This window comes from Homarus americanus, unplaced genomic scaffold (assembly GCF_018991925.1).
Source record: "Homarus americanus isolate GMGI-L3 unplaced genomic scaffold, GMGI_Hamer_2.0 scaffold11022, whole genome shotgun sequence".
Classification (NCBI taxonomy): Eukaryota; Metazoa; Arthropoda; class Malacostraca; order Decapoda; family Nephropidae; genus Homarus; species Homarus americanus.
The window spans coordinates 12,264,639-12,290,222 of NW_024737068.1; the positions used below are offsets into that span (position 1 = coordinate 12,264,639).

The 25,584-nt window shown below is 37.0% G+C and overlaps 1 protein-coding gene across 16 annotated transcripts in view; it reads right to left on the reverse strand.

Annotated features, from left to right (window-relative positions):
• Positions 1-8,768: 8,768 nt before the first annotated feature.
• The window catches only part of LOC121872966 (kinesin-like protein unc-104), a 193,531-nt gene continuing 176,715 nt past the window's right edge, over positions 8,769-25,584 (reverse strand). For 15 of the 16 annotated variants that reach the window (XM_042376121.1, XM_042376133.1, XM_042376132.1 and 12 more), the window contains 5 exons: positions 25,284-25,396; positions 19,749-20,004; positions 16,214-16,350; positions 14,764-14,865; positions 8,769-12,124 (listed from right to left, as the gene is read on the reverse strand). In XM_042376121.1, the coding sequence (XP_042232055.1) occupies positions 12,049-12,124; positions 14,764-14,865; positions 16,214-16,350; positions 19,749-20,004; positions 25,284-25,396 (684 nt within the window). In that variant the 3' untranslated portion in view covers positions 8,769-12,048. The remainder of the gene's footprint in view (positions 12,125-14,763; positions 14,866-16,213; positions 16,351-19,748; positions 20,005-25,283; positions 25,397-25,584) is intronic. The other variant, XR_006090185.1, reaches the window with a different exon arrangement.

A 25,584-nucleotide genomic window follows, 5' to 3' on the forward strand; every position in this document is an offset into this window, starting at 1 on the left:
TAGGAGGGACCTCACGTGGTGTAGTAGTTCCCTCACAGATGGTGTTATGAGGGGCCTCACGTGATGTAGTAATTCCCTCACAGATGGTGTTATGAGGGGCCTCACGTGGTGTAGTAATTCCCTCACAGATGGTGTTATGAGAGGCCTCACGTGGTGTAGTAACTCCCTTACAGATGGTGTTATGAGGGACCTGACGTGGTGTAGTAATTCCCTCACAGATGGTGTTATATGAGTGAGGTGTGGTCCCAGGCCTTCCTATCGTAGACGGATTAACACATCGCTGGTTGTTGTTGGGTCTCAAGGGCCATTATCACTGGGTACCTGGGACCTCATTGTGTGAAGGTTAACTTGGGTACGACTGTTACTGTTGAGTTGTTCTCACTGACTTAAGCACTGTTCACCACTGTTCACCTCTGTTCACCTCTGTTTAACACTGGTTCCATTCCTTTCCTAAATGAAATTGTAACTTCTGGCGAGAACTTGTTGATATTCCGGTGGGGAGGAGGGTTCAGGGGAGGGAGTTGGTAGGGGCCAACTTAACAGTTGACCTGGCTGCTCCGAGAGGAGCGCCAGGTACGTCTTGACCCTTCGGTGGTCAAGGATGAGTGGGCTGCATGAGTGGCCCTATTTCATCACAGTGGGTCACAAGATTGAAATTTGGCATGTGCACTAACCACAAATAACCATAAATACATTCAGCAGGCCAAATGTTTCATAATGATTTATAACTTTTTTATCTATTAAAAGAATTGTCATCAACTTCACATAATAAGAGCAAATAAAACAAGTAATGGCACCTTCAGTACATCTCTTCTTATATTATGTGACACCTGAAGATGAAATTGGGAAGAAACATATTGGTAATGGTGAGAGATACACAAACACCTTCTCACGTGTGTCAGGCAGACATGGGGCAGAAGCCACTTTTTTGAAGCTTTGAAGCCATGGGCCTGGATTCGGATTTTCTTCTTTGCGTGAACACACTGACTATATTGTGACATCACAGTAGAGCTGATCCTTGACTTTTCTGTTCACACATTGACCTGATCTGCTAGGAAAGCCCAGGTGCATGTTACAGCCTCAGTGATGTTACAGCTGATCCTTCCTATTTCTATTGGTCTATTCTCACAATGACCTGACCTGAATCTCAGACAAGTACCTCCTCTGCCTCCTCAGCTCCAGGTGTTGTTGGCTGACTGTCAGCACCTTTGAAAATCTTACGATGATGTGTTGCAATGCTTCTCTGATTGTTGACTGCCAATTACAGTACAGTACTATGTTTATGTTATGTAAATTTAGTAGATTCATTGCATTACTGATTTGCTTTGAGTAATGAATAAGAAAATGAATGAATACAATAATTTAATGAAATTGATGAAGATGACTAATGAATAAAATAAATTAATGAAATTAATGAAGATGACTAATGAATAAAATATATGAATAGATAAATGAATGAATGAGGTGAATAAAATTTATAAAGATAGATTGTTACTATACTGTAACTGTATAAGCAACGTTATCAGCCTATAGAAAGAGTCAAAATGGGTGCCAAGCAAAACCCTTGGTTAAAGTGCAAATTAGGACAAAAGCCTCCCATTTTTTATATCAATGTTTCTTGAGATCTGTAGAGTCACGGACTGTATAGAAATATGGTGACACAAAATTTAAAAAACGTCATTTGGGTCATGGTTATATAAGGTCACATGGACAATGCACATTTGACCTGACCTCACCTGAAGTTTATGCTCCCTGGAACTTACTGGGGTGGAGATTCTGACATGATTGATCTGTGATAATGTGTTTTCATCTCGGTACTGGGGTCCCCGGGTTACGAACTGGTTCTGTTCCTGAGGACATTCTTAAGTCGGATTTGTACGTAAGTCGGAACACATGCTATGTGCATACCGTACTTACAGAACAATGTTTAAAATCCCACTACTGTATATCATAGCCTAAGTCCTTATATACCTCTAAAATCACTGAATTTAAGACAAAAGAAGAAATAGAATGACAAAATACAGTAAATGAAAGTAAAAAATAAGTCATCAGGTAAATAAAATAAAGTAAATTTCAAGTTTAACCCCATTCGTATCGGCGGGCATTTGTAAGTCAGATGTTTGTAAGTCGGGGACACCCTATAGTCCTATACTGGTCTTTGATAAGCTGGTCAGTAATTTTGGTACCGGTACGACAGGTAAAAAAGTGCTCCTTAGATCTGCCACTATTATTATATACAGTTCAGGTATTTGTTTAATATGATCTAAATACAATTAGGAAAGGTGAAACACAAACACCTTAAGAAATATCAACAGCCTTTGAAGAACCTTTGTCTGGACTTTGTGAATGAGAGGAAGACCTCGGGAGTTTCTGAAGGGCATAGGTCACAGTATTAGGTGGAAGTAAAATGATCTATAAATGAACGTGAATACTTAATAAACTCGAGAATATTGTGCTTTATTTGCTTGCTGACTTTGGCTAGATATGGTATGATGGTCCTTTTATAATGTTAATTTTTATGGTTATGTTAATACTGTGCTCCTGTTTAATAGTTGTACATTTATAATGTTAGTGTTCAAGTACTACTATATAATACTGTACTTATAATGCTTTATTTATTAAAATTCTATGATATACTGTCTGTAATATTTTACATATAATCAGCTTATCTCAAAGACTTGCTGCAACTTAGAATATTATATGTAATCCCATCAACATGTAAGGTAATACAGTACAGTATACGTAATGGTGTTAAAGTTTTGTGTAGCCTTAAAAAGCCTGGGCTTTGGTTTTGGCTTCATGACTTTAAATGGCTGGCTTTAGCTTTGTGACTTTCTTTTTACTTTACAGTACAGTACTTTACTTTTATCCTCTTCACCAATGATCGACTTGTTAGCTGCTTGGGCGATCGGTCACGTCTCTGTTACGCACTGTTGGCAAGTACTGGGCATGCTCCGGCTCCTGAATGTACCTGAACCTGCTCCAATGTTGGTCAAGTCTGGTCTTGAAAGAGCTCACACTCGGTGCCATCATAACACTTTCTGGCAGATTGTTCCAAGAGTTCATACTCTCACTCCGAAAAAGTTTGCCCTCACAGTTGTCTGGACCTGCGGCTTCTTCAACCTTGAGCTGTGACCCCTTGTGGGGCGAGCGTCCGCTAGCTCCAGGTAAAGACACTCAACTGAGTAGTGCCCCTTTAGATGCTTATTACACCTCAATTAGGTCGCCCCTTGCCCGTCTGTAGTATAAGCTAGGCAAGTTCAGGTGCTCCAGTCTCTCAGGGTAGTTGAGGTGCCGAAGTGCAGGCATCAGTCTGGTGGCCCTCCTTTGAAAATTTTCAATCAACTGACAGTCCCTAGTATATCTCGGGGACCAGACGAGGTGACAGTACTCCAGATGGGGAAGCACTTCACTCTTGAAGATTGTTACAAGGGATGGACCGTCTAGATATCTGCATGACCTTCATATAAGACCTAATAATTTATTTGCCTCATTTACCTTCTCGCAATGGCCCGAGAACTTCAGTTCATTGTCAACATAGTACATACCTACGTCCTTCTCACATTCAGTCTCAAATAGTGCAGTTTCTTCATCCCGTTGGGACATATGATATGCCTCCTTACCGTTGGTACGCCCCAGGTGCATCCTCTTGCACTTCGTGACATTGAATCTCAGTAGCCATTTCTTCGACCATTCTTGGAGCTCACAGAGATCCTTCTGCAGCTCTTCACAGTCAGCTTGGTTCTTGATTTCCCGAAATAACTTGGCATCATCCGCATACACTTGTATGGAGGAGTGTATAGCATCAGGCATGTCATTTATGAAACAAACAAACAACAGCGGGCCCAATACACTGCTCTGTGGTACCCCGCTTGTGACAGTTACAGATGATTTCGTGCCATTAACCACCGCACACTGCTTGCGGTCATGTAGAAAATCTTCTATCCACGCTAGGACTTTTCCCCGAATCCCATACCCTTCCAGTTTAATTTTCAGCCTTACATGGGGTACACTGTCGAATCCTTGGCAAAATCTAGGTATATATTGTCGATATTACCACCCTGTTTCAGAATATGGGTCCAAATATCCCTTACCGGGGTACCTTGAGCGATTGTGTTAAGCAGGAGCGCTCCGGCATAAAACCGTGTTGGCAATCCTTTACAAGGTTGTTTCGTAGTAGATGTTCCATCGCGGCATCTATGATAATGCTCTCAAGTACTTTACATACTATGCTGGTCAGGCTCACCGGTCTATAGTTGTTCGTGGAGTGACGATCGCCCTTCTTGAAGATAGGACTCACATAAGCCATTTTCCAATCACTGGGGACCTTTTGTTCATCCAGGCATTTACAGAACAGGATCTTCAGGGGCTCGGCAAGCTCGTTGCACACCTCTCTTAGCACTCTGGGTTGCACCATGTCAGGGCCGGGACTCTTATGGACCTTTAGCTTTGACAATCTATTTCTTATACCCTCTTCTGTGAACACAATGTGGGTCAGTGCTGTGTCAGACCGTCTGTTCTCAAACGCAGGAAGGTTAATCGCATCCTCTCTTGTGAACACCGAGGAAAAGAAGCTGTTCAATTCCTCAGCTTTATCCCGGTCAAAATCTGTGTAACTACCATCTTCAAGCCTCAAGTCTGATACTCCTACTCGTGTTTTTAATTTCGACTTTGCATAGCGGTAAAACGCCTTTGGGATTGACTTGACCTCACTTACAACCAGCCCCTGGAACTCCTTTTCAGCCCTTCTACACTCTGCCTTTGCTTGGTTTCTGCCTCTTGCATACATCCTTCTGTCCTGCTCATAGTTAGACCTAACCCACGTCTTGAATTTCTGGGTTTTCTTCTTAACTCTGTCAACCGCCGCATGGTTCATGTGTAGGGATCTCCTCGTATTCCTAGAGGCACTGGGTTTGGTCTTGGGTATACAGTCTCTCCTCGACTTACGACGGGGTTCCAGACCGACGACCAGGTCGTAAGTCGAATTGGTCGTTAGTTGAAAAGGTGAAAATAATACATAGAAAATCTAAAATGGATGTCTCTTTTTCTTCTCAGCACCACGAGAACTCTCACCTTTACGCTTGCCAGCCATTTTAAATGGAATTAAAAAAAAAATGTTGTCAGGACACAGCACGATCACTAATGTTGGGACTCGAAAATACGTAATTTGAAAAATATTTTATACTACTGCGGTGGTCGTATGTCTGGGTGGTCGTAAGTCGATGAGTATCTGTTTATTTGTTGATCAAATGGGTCACTTTACTAGTTATGATATTCTGCGTAGTGTCTGCGTTTTTGTGCCTTAGTGAGTCAGGCCAGTGGATACCCCTCATCCCATCGTAATTTCCCTTGTAATATTTGCGCCTTGGCCTGGCTTTATCATTAACTAGGTAACAGTTAAATCTGAATGACAACACTACATGGTGACTGGTGCCAACTGGGGCTAGATGTTCCAGTTTGGCCACCATACCCTCCTCGTTTGTTATGATGAGGTCTAGTGGCTTGAGTTTTTGCTCCCCTCTGTAATGTGTCGGGGTCTTTAATATGTTGGAACAGAAAATTATCTCTCAGAGTTTCTACAAAAAGAGTGGCAGGGTTATTCAAGTCATTTGGGGTGAACTTGTTTCTCCAGTCGATGTCGCCATAGTTAAAGTCCCCATGATAAGGAGGTGGTTAGGGTTGAGCATCGCTGCATTGTCTATTAAGGCTCTGTTTTTGTACAACAGTTCTACAACTACATTATTGGGTTGGTGTACCTTCAGTAGTGTTTCAAACTCCTCTCTCTTATCAAGTAACATGTCAGTATTAGTGTACTGTACTGTACTTGACATTCAAGCCAGAATTTGTTCTTTTCAGTAACGTCTCTGCTGTTAGTAGTAACTCCGGCCCCCCCTCCATTCTCAGAAGCTGCAGCATTTGCTAAGTACACTGTATTTTGCAGGCTGTGGTTAGAAATGTCATTGTTTACACGGCTCTCGCCTCTTCCTGTCTTGTAGGTGGAGCTGGTGCCTCCTCCTGGGTGGAGGGTGCGCTGCTCCCCATGGCTCTGTGTCGGCACACTTACTTCCACTGCCCTCTCCCTGAATTTAACCCATGTACACCTGTCCCAGTTCCTCCTCGACTTCCTCTTCTGCTTCAAGCCCTGCAGGAGCTTCTTGTGCTGTTCCTTCTGCATTACCTTGTGATCTAGGTAAATGAATACATTCCGAAATGCCTCGCTCCTTGCTAAGTTTTTTGTCTGCCGAATAACCTCCCATTTCTTCTCCTCAATCACTAGTGTGATCCTGAGGGGGCGAGGCTTGTCGCCCTGCTTTTGTCCCAGCCGCCTCACATCCTGAGGGGAGGATGGCATATTCAGAACTTCTGTACAAATATTCTTAAACTGCATCTTATTGTGTGTTATCCTAATCTCGGTTTCCTCCGCCTGGCTTTCAGGGACTCCAAAAACTATTACATTGCTCCTGCGTGGGAAACGTTTCTGTTGTTCCTTCTTTCCCCTAACAGTAGGTCCGCTGGTTGCCATCTCTTCGACACACTTCTTCAGAGTCCATAGCTGTTGTAGAACTTGTTCTGAACCTGCATTACTCTCCGCCACCTCCTGTGGCCCTGTTAAGGCCTGAGCATAACTCCTCTTTGCTACCACCTCCATTCTATTGGCTACTTCCTCAGTCTTAGCAAGGATCTCTTTCCCAACTTGTTTAAGTTTTGGCAACCAGCAAGGATTCAGCTTCATGTATTTTCGTCCCTAGGAAACTTATTTCCCTGTGGTTTGCAATCGTTTCTTCCACCTTGACTATGCAGTCATTGCAATATCAGCAACAGCCTTCATGCTTTATGGCAACTTGCATCATCCTAAACTCTGTATTGGTCAGGTCTGTATCATCTACATCCATCGTCGCCGTGCAGTAATCACATGTCAGCAGATTTCCTGGTGCCGCTTCACCCCCAAGTTTCATACCCCTCATGGTTGTTGCTGTTTGGGAGGAGGGGTGGGGGGGCTGTGTATGGACTACACCTATTTAAAAAGAAAGAAAAAAAAATAGTACTTAGCTGTCCTCTGCAGGTTTTAACTTCTCCTCATTTGTCCTTCCAAGACAGTTTGAGTTATCTTCTGTTTTCCCCCTTTTTTTTTTGCCAGTTCTCCTTGATGAGTTCTTGGTATCTATGTGCTCTCCCTATGTACACTGTATCTTGCTATGAATGACGAAACATATGCCCACTCAGTCCTTCAGAAACAGAAAAAAAATACTTTCTTTAGTGTGGCAATAGATTGCCATTCTAGATAGCCCTGCTTGTTTTTTGTTTTTTTAACTATTATTTCCTTATACGTACTGTATTTTCCTTTCCCGTTCTCATCAATGAATATATATCTTTTTGCTATCACTGTGTACATTGTATCTCCCGATGAATGGTGGATTGTAGGCACAGTTTCAGTCCTTGAGAAAGCATCAATAATACGACTTGGTTACTGCTGGCAGTGGTGCCATAATTGCTTGCCCCAATTTGTTCTTCACTTCAAATTATTTACAACCTCCACCGTGGTCACTGATTTCACTATGAACCGTCTTAACTAAAGGCACAATACTACACTCTCTGGTTGGCCTTTGGATGGTCAATCACAGCCATGAGCACAACTAAAAAAATAAAAAAAAAAAAATAAATAATACTTGTCATATGGCATTGGTTGTATGCCTCCTTACCCAGTGACCTAGGCTGTACCTCCAGTCGGTGGAGAGTGAATTTTCAAATATACAAATGCGACTAACATTATAAGTCCTACGTCAATTTACACTTTCACCTCACTAAGACGATCTTCATGCTCTTATCTAATCACTGTCCAATTTCTGCCCCTCAACAATGTAGGCCCGAATGCCAACACGCTTTGTTACAGAGACGCAACACGACCCGAGATATAGAAAGGAGAGGTACACAAGCACCCCTCTCACATGTGTCTAGGCTTGGACTCAAACCCAGGACTTGGAATCAAGAGCTATGCTAAACACATTTTTCACGTGCCTGGGCCATAACACGAACCCAGGACATGTGGTGATGTAAACACCCTTCTCACATATGTATTTTATTTTTTTATGGAAGTATATTGTTCCTACACATATCTGCCTATGAAAACTAAGAGGGTATAAAAACTTATTATACAGTACATATTTGTATCAACAGAGAGCAACAAGGCCAGGCATGTATCATCAGGGGAGGACTGCTTCATTAGTGTTTTTCAATAACTGGTCAGTGCACTGTACAGTATATTTTTAAACATTACAATAAATATGTAATTTTTTTAGTATAGCATTATACCATGCTCATTTTTAACATTGAGGTGTATAAGATTAGGTTTGTCTCTCTGCAGTCACTAACCCCAAACCCCTTATTTCCCATTAGATCCAGCCCTTGCTAACCATGGGAGAATTCTAGAATGTAACCCCCTAAATTGACAAGGGATTACGGTACTATAAATTAATAATTGCTGATAGTGCATGAATAAACAGTGTGACATTGACTATTGCTGGAAACATAAGCCCTTTTTTTAGGAGGAACCTGTCCATTTATATGGTTTTCACTTACACTGGCCTTTTCTTGGAACAAAACCCCTCGTATAAACAAGGGCAACCTGAGGTGTAAAATGCTGCAGTGTTGTACAGTACTGTATTTTACATCTTATAGTATTTGTGACTATTAATATCACCAGACACTGCTATGCACCCTTTGACCCCTTATCTGTATTTACAGGTAATAATATAAATAAAACAATAATAAAATAATTCAAAGAGTCTGTTGTCATTTTTAATAATTCTCTATGGTATTTTGACCAATTAAAAATGCCATTTGGCCTTACACAAATTTTCCAAGGCCCACATAATTCATTGCCTTGAGGCTTTATTATTTTAAACACGGATAGACACACACATTATATATAATTATATATATATATATATATATATATATATATATATATATATATATATATATATATATATATATATATATATATATATATATATATATATATATATATATATATATATATATATATATCAATGATATTAAAAATCATAAGAAAGGGTAATAAAACAGAAACTAAATTATTACATTTGGCCATATCATTGTAAACATCAAGCTTTACAGTGAGTTTCATAAATAATTGTTTGAGATATATTCTATTATAACACAATATCATTAAATATTGATATCCAAATTATAGTTCTCTGAATAAAAAAGAAAAACAACTTGTGAAAAATGATGTAGCTTGACTGTCCTGATGTATATCCATAATATGTAGCAACCCATAGTTGCAGGACAATCACTTGCAACCTTTGTTAACCATAAATATAAAGTTTTATACTCTTCAAGGAACAAATAAGCAAACAATTGAAAAGAAATAATATATTTTATGAGAAACTTAAACTATACTATGGTGAGTAATGGTGATGCATGTGACTAGATAAAGATACGCTTATACTTATCAACTAACATCTTTGGTTTCATTCTTCCAATCACCAAGTCAAGTGTCTTGACAAACAAACATTCTACTTTATTTAGATGGTAAAATACCTCTGATGACAAGTTTCTACAAGGGGGAAGTAAAAAAAATAATAATAATGAAGCTGTGACATGATCAGCAATTCTGAGTATTAAAACAGTCTTTCAATAAGACTAATTTGGCCAAGTAAATGTGCCTTATTGAAATCCATCTAAGGCTTATAATTACTGATTTCACAGATATAAGACTTTGAATTGCTATCCTTTACCCTGCTTGGCAAGGTGAGTGTCCAGTTCTGGGAGACATCACAGAGGTTCAACACTAGTGCACACAAACCTAACAATCTTCTGTAGTAACAGAATCTGGTAGTGAGGGGAGAATAACAATGGAAGAAATAGCCGTATGAGTGCTGGAAGATTAAGAATGAAAGTATAAAGCAAGGACAGTTCAAAATGAACCAAAAACACTCCACAACAGCAATGGTTTAACCATAAGTCATAACTATTGCAGAGTACTTCTGACTAAAAAATTTCTAGTATATGACTTTATTTTTGTTATAGAAACTTTTTCTTGGTGCTAATAATAATTCTGAACCTAGCTTATTGTTTGTAAGGTTACCAAGAGGATACTGGCCCATTTGTGCACCAGCTAGATGCTGGGGTAGGCTGTTGTCTGAAGGCCTCTGGGCTGCTGTTCGCACTATCTAGGTGAGGAGAATACAAGCTATACAAGTACACCACGTACCCTCTAACTTTTAATGTACTTTCATTCGTACCATAATGCTTCTGACACATCATCATAAACTTTGTATAGTATTGTACAATTTTTAATAAATAGTGATAGTACTGAGAAATCCAATGAAATCATTATATTCTCAATATCTCTACAGGCAGCATGGTACTATATTTGATTTTTTTTTAATTTTGGGTTTATATTACACCCCAATGTCTACATAAAACTAAAATATTTATCTGAATACTAGTGCTGCCCTAAACTCACTCCTATTCTGGAATAAAAATCATCGCTTACTTGAAAAATTATCTCTATATATATACTGTATGTATATATATATAGTATCACAACTTACAAGATTTCTTATTCACAACTTGATTAATTCTACTCATGAGAATGTATTTTCTGTGCAACAGTTGCCTAGTATCTTGCGACTGGAAATCTGACATAAAAAAGAGAATCATGTTGATGGGCTTCACATGTGTCCGACCCACCAACAGACTGTCTATTGCAACTTTCCCAACATGTCTGCATCATACAGTAATGCCTTGTAAAGTTACATGAACTCAGCAGAGGAAGATACATCCAAGACACATCAGCTCTTACAATAGATATGCATACACTACACATCAACAAGATATTGAGGTGTATAGCATGTTGTGAAATGAAAATGTATACAATTTACAGATACTCCTATTGGGGAAACTGTGTATGACAGAGCAATTCTAGCATTAGATGAATAAGGCATACATCAGCTCCTAAAAGGAAACTGTCTATGACATACAAGAGCTCCAGTTTGGAAGAAGAGTATGTCATACATAAAACCCTTTGAGAATACAAAAAAATAATTAAAATCTTACAGTAAATAGCATGTCTCATTTAAGTCATGAGCACAGAGATTCAGCCCCCTTCAGAAATTGTCAATAATGAGCAACAGGACCACTGTCTCCCCATATACTTGTCAGTAAACTGCATTTTACTTCTCTTTTAAATATTTTTGTTACCAAATAATATGTACATAAATTAAAAAAATAAGGTTTCTCACACCTCGACTTAAGACTTGATGATATATCTTGCAATGCTAATGAGTCTACTATAATCATTAATGATCACAATTAAGGGTGATGCCGGTAGAGCCTGTGTACAGTAAAAAGCAACAGGCAAGCATGTGGGACGAACAATTAATTAGTGAAATAATTGTTAGCCCTCTTATGAAGAACATTTGGAAGGAACACAGCAGACACTGCAAGATTAAATGGGTGGTTGCAGTGTGCCCCTAAAGCTCAATTTTTAATAGTATTGTCATGTTAGGGACTAGAGAACAGATAGCCAGGCAACTCTTACTGGAACATCTCAAACTAGTTATTCCACCAGATAAAAAGGATGAGGCAAACTATCTTTCTCAAACATTATATGTAATTATTACAGGTTCACTGACTCCTACTGCATGCTTTAAGGGAGGGTTTTCAAAAAGTATGGTCCAACCAGTGGATGTGGTTAGAGGCTTCCCCATATTTGTTGATCACATCATTTGATAAAATATGAAAGTCACTTCAAAAGGAACATTTTCCTGAAAAAACAGAAGGACCTTACCCCAGGCAGTGCAGTCCTGTTGAACAGTGATTTTAAGTAATTTTTTTGCTTTTTCTTACACAAATAACACTCATATAATTTTTCTGTTGTCTTCAGTACCTGACTGGTTTAGAAATTAGTACAGTATGAATATGTGACAAGTCAGTGACAACTCAAGCTGTAGCAGATGTCATGTGCTGCTCATAAAGTTGGTGTGTGAGGCTCTGATAAGACCCTGGATTGTCCTTATTTCACTTAGTCGGAACAGAAAGGGTATTGGGGTGGCTGCCACCAGATGTGTGACGACTACGGCGACCTAACTTTGATCTGTAAAAGAAAGAAATATAGTAGTACACTGATATGAAAATCTGCAAAAACAATTTACTCCAATAACATATAAGTACAGTATATACAAGCACTTTCTTACTTTGGTGTAGGGTAGCTGGAATCAAGAACAACACGAAGTCCTCCTAATTTGCTCCTTCTACCTGTTTACATATACTGCACCTTCACTTTTTTTATATATTCATAATTCAATTTTTTTGGGTCAATTTTATATTCTTTATCAGAATGCGGAATTGAAGATACAGTATAAGGCATACAGTGTATAAGCTTAGCCGAGAAACTAGTTAAAACGATATGAAAAAGGTGAGAGGTCTGTGGATATTATATGGAGCAAGCAATGAACATATTTTCTGAAGTGGATCCATTAACAGAACAAAGCATAAAATTTAAATAAACGCAAATGACCTCTACATAAAGATGTATAATGAGAAAAGAAAGCAGCTGTGCAAGGTTCTTTCAACAGCTTTATTATTCAAAGGCCTAAACCATCAACTTCAGCTACACCATCAAATTCAGCATCATATGCAGCTTCAACATCAACTTCAGCTTCAGTAACAGTTTCAGCAACAGCTCTATGGAAAGCTACAGCTTCAGCCAGAGTTGAACCTGATTACTTCGTCATCTGAGTAAAAACTCGCACAATATTCACTGGCTGTCCTTATGTTTTAGACTTTACCACCATTGGTGAGTAGAATTTTTGTTTTACATTTGTAAATATTATTTAAAACATATATGAACAGTAAATAAGTGTTGCTTTCATATTCATATGTAGAGAAATGACGATATGTTTTCACATGTACGCACTTACTGTTCATACGTTGGCGTTCCCAATCGTCTCGCCTTATTTCTTTACCATTAGTGGTTAGCTACTTCTAGTGTTCAATTTATTAACATTATATAACTTTACTTAAAACATACATACAGGTATTCAATTTTTTTTTTAATTAAGTTCACTACAGCTACAACCAGGGTCTTATTTTCTTCAGTTTCTTATGTAGAACCGTCACTCACGAAAACAATGCTGTCTTGTCTCTTGTATGTTTTAATATTCTACGTATTATTAATGAGTTGCATTGTTCATTTCACATATATAAACATCAATTCAATCAAATACATATTCAGTAACAAACAATAATGAATCTTTTGTACATACAGTATTCTTAAAAAGATAAATGACGCGGTATCCTTAAATGCGCACATACTTATTTGTTGGCATTCCCAATCCATCTCTTTTTTTTTCTTTGCCATTAGTGGTTAGCTACTTCTATTGTTCCATTTATTAACATTAAATAACGTTACTTAAAACATATACCCGGTATATTCATTTTTTTTACATTAATTTTACTACAGCTACAACCTGGGTCTTAATTTCTTCATTTTCTCGTGTAGAACTATCGTCCCGGACTCCCGGCTGTAAACACAAACGAAAACAATGGCATCCCATCTCCTCTTGTGTGACCATATTATTATTTATTTATATTGTATAAGGTGCATTCAGAAACATTATTTAAAGAACATAGTTTGCAATTTTCATTAATTGTATTGTTTTGGGGGGAAAAGAGGGTAAAGAGCCACACAAAAGATATGAAAAGGTCACACTGGGGAATGCATCTCATTATTATTGCTTTATTTTAATGGTAATTAATGATTCGCGATAAGACGATTCACCTTACACTGCAATATTGGAGGACACATTAACGTCGTTATTCGAGGCTTTACTGTACAGTTGTTCATTCACCACACTCTCCTATTGTTTAATATGTCTAATTTCACCTCTAAAATGACACTGTTTTGCAGTTTCTTAATACAATGCCTTTATAATGTATGCATGGCAAAGCACTGGTGGGCTTTTTTGCACTTTCTGCAAAATTTTTTGGGCAATTTTTAAGAATTAGTTGTGTACTCTGATTAATTGATTGATGTAGGCCTACTTAGGGAACTCTCAACTTCTAAAAAACACTACATTTAATGTATTTTTATTAAAATTATGCATAGAATGATGTTTTCTTTATTCTTTTATTTAATTAGTAAAACAAATTTTAAACTGGGTTTGTATGAGTTTGTGGATGCAAAACGTGACATAGTCTACTGGTAGGTCTGGGACTCTAAGGTCCCAGGACACAGGAAAATACACTTAAAACTGGTTCAGTCTTGGTCCCAAGGATTAGAATTATACATGTAATTCCTTCAACCAAGAGCCCTGAAGATATCAAATTAGTGAGGGTTCAGTGTATTCATGTAGTCACTAGCAATCTGTTACTCTTTTCAAGTTATACTACACTGACATTAGGTCTGTATACTATTTTTACCCCATATTACAAATCCACTATATATTTTGTGTGCGGGTTAAAACATGTATGAGTATGTGTGCTCACACATTTACAGTACATACCGGTATATTTGTTCAAAACTACAATCTTTTGGGAGTACAAGTAGGTGTGTAAAAATGTATGATGAATATGTATTGTTTATGTAAATATATGCATACAACTCTCACTCTAATGTGTTAGTATCTGCATACATATGCATGTGAGTATGAATACATACACGAGGATGGGTTGTCTTTAATTTCAATGATAACATATTATCTCCCTGTATAACTTGTTCTACCAATATCTGACCTGATCTGTCCTGCTAAAAGTGGGTTGATGGCATATAACCAATCATGCACTTCCTTGTCTCCCAGGGTCTGCAATAGGAAGCCTCGCTGTTTGGTCACCACACTGTAATGAAGAAGTTTGAAATTACTGTAACTAAATTCACTTTTCACAACAGAGAATATAATATCAAATCTACTTTATGAAAGATATTCCTTTAAATAAGACTAAATATTCATAAGTAGCACCAATCAAACTACATCATTATTTTTGGCAAACATTTATTTTCTCTTTAAACACACAAAAGACCCAGTCCTAATATTAATCATATTCATAAATAATATGAAATAAATATTCTGCTATGTCATGCATCACTCCACATTTAAATTATTAAATCCTGTTACATTAAAACATATAAGGGACTTAAAATTCTGTCTCACGTTCTTTATTAAAAACCTTTCAGAATGTGTTATTTTGAGTGTTATATCTTTCACCTTTTGTTTGCTTAGACCAGTGGCTTATAAATTTTTGGAGATGCTCCCTCCCCCACCCTCCATGATCAACCTTGAATCCATGGCACCTTATCGTCAAAGGGCCAGAGAACACATTATTTCAGGCTTCTGTTTCACCACCATGATTGTAATGATTTTTCCATAACTTTTATAGTTTCATTACAGGTAACAAAGGAAACATGCCATCTCACAGGCCACCTCCGCCTCGGTTTTCCCCCAATCATAGTGAGACGAACATTGCTAAGCTGAATTTTGACCCAACTTTAAAAAAGAAAGGGCAAGAAAAATTTTATATCACTAAAATAAATTATATTAAGTGAATTAATGCTAAATGAGGGATACCTGTAGATACAATGTCATTTGCACTTACTGAGTCGTGTGGATTTCCTTAGAAACAGCAATCAAACTATAAACTTAACCTGCAGCATGGACAAAAACCCACTTGATATTTTCAACAGCTTTACTTTAATAATCATAACAGAACTTGTAGCTCCCACACAAAACCCTCTTTGCATGTTCAATTCATTCAGACCACGAAGGAAATAGAAGTTATACTCATCTGCCCCATAAACCAGTCACAATTTCACAAAGATATGACAAGTGTAAAGCACATTTGACTCGCATCCTATTAATTTGAGAGAACCTGCAAATCTCATGGGATTATTTCCAGAGTCCCATTTCCTGGGAAAGGTGAATAGGAGGAGGAATGTATTTATAAATATTTCTGTTAGATGGTCTACTTTCCTGCTTGGAATGGTGACACATGTATCCAAGTATTGATGGTTGAGTAGTTGTTTTGGAAAGACCACCTCTGTTGCTCTTTCTAGAGCACAGCAAGGTTGCTCTGCCATTGGGATTTAATGAGCTGTAAATATTACAAGCCACTTATGAAAACTCATACAAAAAAAAAATAATTCTAAAATGTTTAAAGATAAACCCTGAAAAATGTATAAGTTACTAACCTGAATGAATTAGGTACCCGCACCATGGCCTGTTGGTCCTCAGAGTATTCAATTTGGGCAGTGGCCAAATTAATGAGTCCTCGTTCTACAGGGTCCCGCTCATCTCGGAAGATAAATACATATGGTCGTCGTACAACCTAATGGAAAAACATTTACTTTCTTAGACAAAAGAAAAGAAAAGGCAGACAAAAAGTAGAAATGGTAGATAATATAGTGGAAAGAGCATGTATGAATATATTAAAATAATGGTAAAAAAAGTAATACCCTGTACTTGAAAACTACACAGGTGCTCCTCTACTTAAAAACGTTCAACTTACAAACTTTCAGAGATACAAACATCATCATTGAGGGGGGTTACCTGCCAGAACAGGTGTTTAATGTGGATGAGACTGGATTATTTTGAAGAAAATTCCAGAAAGAACAAACATTACCTAAGAGGAGAGAGTGAGCCAGGTTTTAAGGCTGTATTAAAGGGTATAGCTGTACTAAATACCCATAATCTTTTCGTTTTTTACAATATGTTTGGTATCTACAAGAGTAAAGTTGGACTTACAAACAAGCCTCAGGAACGTAACTCGTTCGTAAGTAGAGGAGCACCTGTATTGCTATCTCTTGTTGCGCAAAATACTGCATTAATAAAAGTCCATTCAGATAACCAATATAACTACCACATAAACACAACTATCAATATTTTCATAACAGTTGTCATCATCCTCATTACTGTTTTATGATTACTTTCCAAGTTTGTGTGGGTTGGCCATGTTTACCTGATGGCAGCTCTCCAAGCTGTACATATTCTTGCAACCTCTCTCTTAGTTACCAGAAGGCAATTTTAAAAGAAAATTTACTGCTGGATACCCTTCATATTGCCAACCCACTTTTATAGAGTAGGAACAAAGCATTTTGTGTAGGATTTTAAATCATCCTCTTATATGGCAAGGCAGGATTGCAACTCCCTGAGGTAATCAGAATTTATCCACAAGTCTGTTTGAAACAAGTACTGTATACAGTATCAGGATACAATTAGTAACTCTGAATGATTGAAGACATTCTGGAAGCAAAAGAACTTGAAATAAGAACAATTAAAAACTTTGAGATAAATTTTTCTTTTGGAGTAAGAATTTCACTCACTAGATGAAAACTCTAAAATTAAATAAATAAATTTGTGATTTATCTCTTAATGAAATATGATATTGCTAACTAGAATAATTCTGTGCAAACTATCAAAGTGTGGACATAGTTTCTAAAGCCTAATTTTAAGGCTTAAGAGTAACAAGAACTGAACCATACAAAACATTGATCATATCTCCTTGGAGGAAGTTAATCTAAGACTTACCTTTTAACCAAGAATAGTGTTCTAACAAAGTCACTCCCCTAATGATGGCTACATCAATTCATATTTGAAAACTGGCTGTATAAATGCTGTGAGTTGGGAGTTTCCAATTCTAAAACTTTGAAGAAATATGACAAATTCCAGCAATTTTACATAATGTAGTTGCCAAGATATACACAACTGCCATACTCATGGACTTTAACCTCTTCAGTGATGAGCTTTATAGGAGCAAGCCTCCATATGAAAACCTGTGAGGCATGACAGCCAAGTCTTTTTGACTGAAGCAATGGTATTTTAGACTCCATCTTTGTTTTGCTATTAATGCAAATCTTTAGAAAACCTGTGATCAGTTGGTAGATCTAAAGACATATTTAATTGGTTATCATGTAGGTCGCTCTTTTGATCTCCCTGGAAGAAATCCATCAATTGAGTGCCAAGCTCTCCCAAATTATAAGTTCTGTCATCATGCTTAGTAACCAATTACCTGCTCCTCCCACAACAATATACCCAGTAAGATAATATCCATTATATCTTTAATTCTGCCCTTATCTACTCTATTGTCCAATTTTTACTTATCATTTCCATACTTTTAAAACTTTTTTATATGATTAGTCTTGGTGAACAATAATGAAACAGACACAGTGTTATCATAATCTAGAATTATATTCAATTATACTTGTTCAAGTATTCATAAATGAATATACTGTATTCTTAAATTTGTTTTGTAATTGTAATCAATCACATTTGTCTACAGTATTCCCATTATGTTGAATATGAAAATACTACATATTCCTGGCTACTGGTATAATACCTTGATAGGCTGCATATCATCTGTGTACGTATCTGGATTAGTGACCTATCAGTCAGGTGCAGATAAGCTGCTTTGGTTACTAGATTAAGCATCATAAGTACTGGTAGTACTGGTAACAGTTAGTCAATGTCAGCAGTGTCAAAGAGACTGCCAAGCTGAGTGACTACACATGAAGTCATGACCTCACGGGGAACAGGGGTCACCACCACTGACCAAATGAGAGGGGAAGGGGGGGGGAAGGAAGGATGGGGAAGGGGTAGGAAACATTAAGCTTGTATCTGACAATGAGAAAGGATGTGATGGTGTGGTCAATGAGTAGGTGGTTGTCAACTTGTTATTACCATTGGTAATTTATTAATGACAACATCTTTCATCTGGATTGATTGGAGACAAAGTCTTATAAAGTAAGGAACACTCTTCTTTAGTGTGAAACTTTTTGTCATAGGTATTACTACAGCTTACTTTATCAGTTTACAGTGAATCTGATGAAAATCCTTAATGTAACTAGACTGCAAGCAGCTACTGACCGAGTTGGTAAAATGATGCACAGTAGCACATCGATTTAAAGCGATTCAATTTAAGATAATTGATTTAAAGCGATACCCACAATTAAGGACAATGTTTTAATTTAAAGTGAATCTTTCATATTTTGCGAGAGTCAATCTGGCGCATCATATTTTAAAATTCGCGCCTAATGTTTCTCTGGGCACGCTACATTGTCCTAGGGGCAAAGCTCTACTGTACATGTACTCAAAATAATGTAATAAATGATTACTAAAATTTTTGTCTAGTGCAAACTATAGCAAGATTATATTCAAATGAATCACTATCTTATAAGAATTCCAGCAATGTAAATTATATTCTCCTCGGTCACTTCTGTGACATTTTATAAACAAAAAACAAAAACTCAATAAAGGACACAAATAAACAAATAAACACTTCACTACACCTTCGGCCCCAACTGTCAAACGTGTCACTGTCACCTCCCTCCTCCCATCTTCCCAGCCAGGGTTGGGTGGTTATAGGCTTACAGTTTTTATCTTATATAATATCACAGTCTAAAGTTAGGAGAATATAATTTGCATTGCTAGAATCCTTCCAAGACAGCGAATAATTTGAATATAAACGTCATGTATTTTGCACAGATGGCTTCAAGGAGTAGGGATAGGAAGGAGTCAGATTTTGTTCAGGAAAATGGAAATTTATAATCCTGCATGCTTTCAGTTTGAACAGTGCCAAAATTTCTGAAATAAAATTTTACTGTTAATTCATTATATCCACTCCTATTAACCAACAGGAAATGTGCCGTCTTTTCTCAAAAAATTTCCTTGCAGTCTACCACACACTTCATGCTCAGTCTCCATTGGAAATAAATAACAGCATATACTTACCACCCATCTCTTTATCCAGGTGTTGGTTCGGTCATCCAGAACATTGAGGTAGCCCTTTCGGCTGACAACTGGTGATATACGTATTTCCTCAACCTCTGGGACAAAGAGTGGCATCGGTCTGCACTCTACCAGAGGTGACGAGCCATCGGAATCTCCAGGGCTTGCAAGGGGGGAATCTGGTGGTACTACAGCCGACCCACCAAGAGCAATATGAAGTTCTGGTACAGGTGCACGAGGTCGCTCTGGTGAGGCTAACCTGGAATACAGTTTCATGATGTAATTTGGATTCTTATATTTACATTTGTCCTGCATTTAATGTACAAGAAATTAAGCACTTCATCTTTACAATATTCATAATTATCCAAAATCCACACCCTATCAACTTATTCTTTGTTCTCATTTTATATTATCTGCACATCACAGTCTTTACACTGCATTAAGGTTTTAAAAAGAAAGCTTTTCTTGTGATGATACAAACAATAAAATATAAGGAAATTATATACAAATGTAAGGAATGAAGATGAATAAATGTGAATTTAGAGAAATGTTCACGATTGCACAATTGTTGGTAAAGTTTTGAGAGAGAGAGAGAGAGAATTAACCTGGGAAAGCACTACCTCTAAATACCATCTCTAACCATTCAAAGAGGCCATATACAGTACTATATGGTAGTTTAATTGAGGGTATACACTCTAGAGTTTCAGACAAACAAGGCCAAATAATGAAAAAGTTGCTAAATGTACAGTAGCATTTCTCACTCACTTTGTCCCAGATTGTCAGATTCTATGAACCATTGGTCTGTTATTGAAATGTGAAAGTGTGTCTAACAATGCTTTAGGAACAATGAAGCAAGCAATGCACTTGACTGTCTTCCTCTCTCCAAATAAGTTGAGTCCCAATTTACAGCTGGGTGAACTGGAACAAACCAGCATCCCTTAAGAAAGGTGAACATTGACTACCACATTCCTGAGTAAAACATAAGAGAACAGTTGCCAGCCAGCAATGAGCAAGGGTTATGATATACAGGTATGGGAAAGTTTATCCGGAGTGCTGGTAACTGGAATGCTAAAAATACGGATATGTTCTGGAACATTTTTTGCCCGGTACTCCAAACTCTGAAAAAAAAACACACACAAAAACACTGCATGCTGAATAAATGATCCCATACCTGTACATCCTGAAAAGAGGTTGCAAGAATCAGAATGGAAAAGAAAAATGGAGAGGAAGATATAAAGGACATACAAAGTTCAGTTTGTATACGGTACCTCATGGAATTTAATAAAAAGGCATAAATAAACTGTAATACAGGTACCGTATATCTCGGCCTATAAGACGGAATTTGAACCTTAAAAAAATCAGTCCAAAATTAGGGGTCGTCTTAAGCACAGGGTATAAAATTCTTACCTCTTAAATATTGTGGTTTAGCGTGTCAAGAGTGGTGATGGAGAACATCGTAAACCACTCACAAGGTCCTACCACTAATTATTTTATACTGAAACTTACGTTTGGGAAGCTGGATTAAAAATAAGATTACCGGTATATTAAAATAATAAAAATGTATTATAAACCTGTCTAACATAACGTAAAAGAACAATATACCCCGATAAACACAGCTATCATCACGCACCCCCCACCATTTGGTAGTGACGAAACAAGAAAGGGAAAGTGACCAGCTGTAAGAAGGGTGAGATAGGGCTATTTTTAGCCGTCTTTGTGTCCGAGGTGGTCAGTAATGCATATCGGTATACTTACTGATCATAATACTTATCTCCTATAAATAATTCATTTAAAATTAATTTTTTTACAAAGAATATTCAGTAAATGACTGCGTTAATTCTTGAAACTACCGACAGTGGTAAATTTAGGATGAGAATGATGAAGACGAAGTCAGGTCATCTGATTCGGAGTTTGATCCTTAATGATCACCATAAATGTATCAGGTCAACTTCACCTACCAGGTATAATGGTAGCCTCCCTTTGCCGCGAAACAAGTTTATAAATTAAAGAAAATACTTGCAGTGTGTTTAATATATTACAGTATATTATAAATAAATAAATAAACAAATAAATCGGTAAATCCATTTCAAGTAAATGGAAAAATTTTACTCGACACCGACATTAGTTCCAGTTAAATAACAGACGCTTAAGTGACGTCACTAGTGTTTACACTACACCACCCGGTAACATTTGATGCCATTACTTGAAGTGAATTGGTCTTATTTTAAAAAAACAAGGATGTGTAAACAGCACTGGTCAATGTGATGGTTGGTAAAGGACTACTGGGTCAGTAAGCTTCCAATGGTAAGTGTCACATTTGGGGTACCAGTCTTATACAGCAAATAGAGGTCAAAACCTACTTTTTAAATGGAAATTTTTGGGGTCGTCTTATACACCCCGTCGCCTTGTAGGCCGAGATATACGGTACACCACCGATTTTCCGGGAAGTGATGGTCCGACACCTCCTTTAGTCAGGACAAAATGATTGAGAGGGCACTTAAGTTCCCTCCCTCCCTCCCTCCCAGCCTAGGTGAAGCTACAGTAGTTTTAGGCTTAAAGTTTTTATCTTATAAAATGTAGCTGACTAGACTTAGCAGAATATAAATTCCATTGCTGGAATCCTTGTAAGATAGTGATTAATTTGAGTATAAACATACATAGTTTGCACAAGAGATAAAATTTTTAGTCTAGTGTAGTACAGTGGTCCCTCGATTTTATGCGGTCAATTGAACCCGCAGAGTAGCGCGTAAAACGAGAAACGCGTAAATGGAATAACAGAACATATGGGATTACCGTATATCTCGGCTTATAAGACGGAATTTGAACATTAAAAAAATCTGCCCAAAGTCAGGGGGTCGTCTAAACCACCAAGTATAAAATTCTTACCTCTTAAATATTGTGGTTTAGTGTGTCAAGAGTGGTGATGGAAACATCGTAAGCCACTCACAAGGTCTTACCACTAATTATTTTATACTGAAACTTACGTTTGGCAAGCTGGATTCAAATTAAGATTACCGGTATATTAAAATAATAAAAATGTATTATAAACCTGTCTAACATAACGTAAAAGAGAATTATACCCCTGTAATAAACACAGCTATCATCACACACCCCTCCCCACGCCCCCCCCCATTTGCCAGTGAGGAGACAAGAAAGGAAAAGTGACCGCGAGATTGGGCTATTTTTAGCCGTGGAGGTGGTCAGTAATGCATATCGGTATATTTACTGATAATAATACTTATCTCCTATAAATAATTAATTTAAAATTTATTTTTTTACAAGGAATATTCAGTAAATGACTGCATTAATTCTTGAAACTACTGACAGTTAAATACAGACGCTTAAGTGACGTCACTAGTGTTTACACTACACCAGCTGGTAACATTTGATGTCATTACTTGAAGTGAATTGGCCTTATTTTAAGTAACTAACCATAAATAAATACAAAAAGTAAAAAAAAGATCAAAAGTGAGAAATAATATACTGTATGTATGTTGTGTTGTCAAAGTTAGAGGAACAATTCAAACTGCAATTGTGTGTAAATGAGGCAGAAAGTCAGGTCAGCGCTGAACCTGGGACTTGGTCACAATTTTCGTGATGCCATATGGCAGCAGGGTCTACCATTAGACAACACATTATGCTTCCAATATCTTCCCAGGCGGTAGTATCTACCTGTTTGGTAGCTGCCTACTACCTACACAATTTTTAGAAATATTACTTTGATACATGATAAATTAGACAATGAAAATAAACATCAAATTTAATTACCAAGACGCTTCCCATTGGCAGCTGTAAGAAGAGGGGGAGATGGGCTATTTTTATCCCGTCTTTGTGTCTGAAGTGGCCAGTAATACCATATATTTACTGATCATAATACTTATCTCCTATAAATAATTAATTAAAAATATATTTTTTACATAGAATATTCAGTAAATGACTTTTAAATAAATAAACAAATAATTCGGTAAATCTATTTCAAGTAAATGGAAAATAAGCAAACAAATGTTATTTACCACCACCCTTCCCTCTGGCTCAGGGTGAGATGGAGGGGAGATAAAGAAGGCTATTTATAGCCCGTCTTTGTGTCTGAAGTGACCAGTACCCTAATGCACCATAAATAATTCATTTAACATTTATTTTTTGTACATATATTTTGTTGTATATATATATATATATATATATATATATATATATATATATATATATATATATATATATATATATATATATATATATATATATATATATATATATATATATATATATATATATATATATATATATATATATATATATATATATATATATATATATATATATATATATATATATATATATATATATATATATATATATATATATATATATATATATATATATATATTTCAAGTAAATGGAAAAATTTTACTCGACACAGACATTAGTTCCAGTTACCGGTAAATAGCAGACGCTTCAGTGACGTCACTAGTGTTTACACTACACCAGCGGGTAACATTTGATGACATTACTTGAAGTGAATTGGCCTTATTTTAAAAAACCAAGGATGGTTGGTAAAGGACTACTGAGTCAGTGGGTAAGTGTCACATTTGGGGTACTGGTCTTATACAGCGAATAGAGCTCAAAAGCTACTTTTTAAATGGAAATTTGGGGGGGCCGTCTTATGCACCCCGCCGCACTACCTATGTTGTAGCCGTATGATTAATATTTAAGAGAAATACAGTCGCCAGGTTAAGTCCATTCAAATAATGGACTCAACTCCCCACCCTCTCTTCCCATGCTTGCTGGCTCCTCCCTCTGAGAAATGTTTGGGTGAAAACACTAGATTTTAAGGTATAGTAATAAATAATAACTCAGACTAAAGTTAGGATAATATAATTGACATTGCTGGATTCCTTGCAAGACCAGGAATATTTTGAATATAAACGTCATATATTTTGCACACAAGATAAAATTTTGGCTCTTTGTAATCAAAATTCTTACATTAGATTTAAAATTTGTATGTCTAATGCAAATTCCATGATGTTTATATTTAAAATAATCACAATCTTATAAGAATCCCAGCAATGTAAATTATATTCTGGCAGGGTAATTTGTATGAATTTTATGAGCTAAAACAAATATCTTCAGAAAATAAACAAATTATACTTCACCCGCGTAAATGAGTAATTCACTGCGTAAATCGGGCATCCCGGTTCTGGCAAGGTACCGCGTAAATGACCAAACGCGTAAACGAGAACCGCGTAAATCGAGGTTCAACTGTACAGTACATTTGAGTGTAAGGTGTGAACAGTAATGTTGCTCAAAATTATGGCGTTTTCACATTTAATTTACATTTAATATTTGTATAATTTAAGCTTCTAGTAGTCCATGGTGCTTTAGAGACACAGGAGCTGTTTAATTAGTGGGTCAGAGGTGTATTGTTGAATTATTATTACCTGACCTCGGTTGGTCCGGCAAAAGGGATAATCCAGCAAGGTTTTGGAACCAAGGGTGCCGGAAAATCGGCAGTGGACCTATATAGAAAATTACTGTACATACTCTGCTGAAGTGGTGGAAGAGCAGGATGAGGTGACTGAGGCAGTGAGAGCATCTTGCTCATCAGGAGTCTGTGCAGGAGTTTCTTGTTTTGTATGAATCTGTACAGACCGACCCTGTAAGCAAACATAAAAAAATATTATCTTGACTACTAGGTACTGTATTCAGTGTTACAATCTAACTGCATATTCTATATGCAGTAGGTTATTCAGTGTTATAAGCTTACCGTATGAGTGAAAAAGACAAATTTCCTTATTGATAACTGATGTAATAAGTAATTCAGCAGTTTAAAAAAAATCACTAT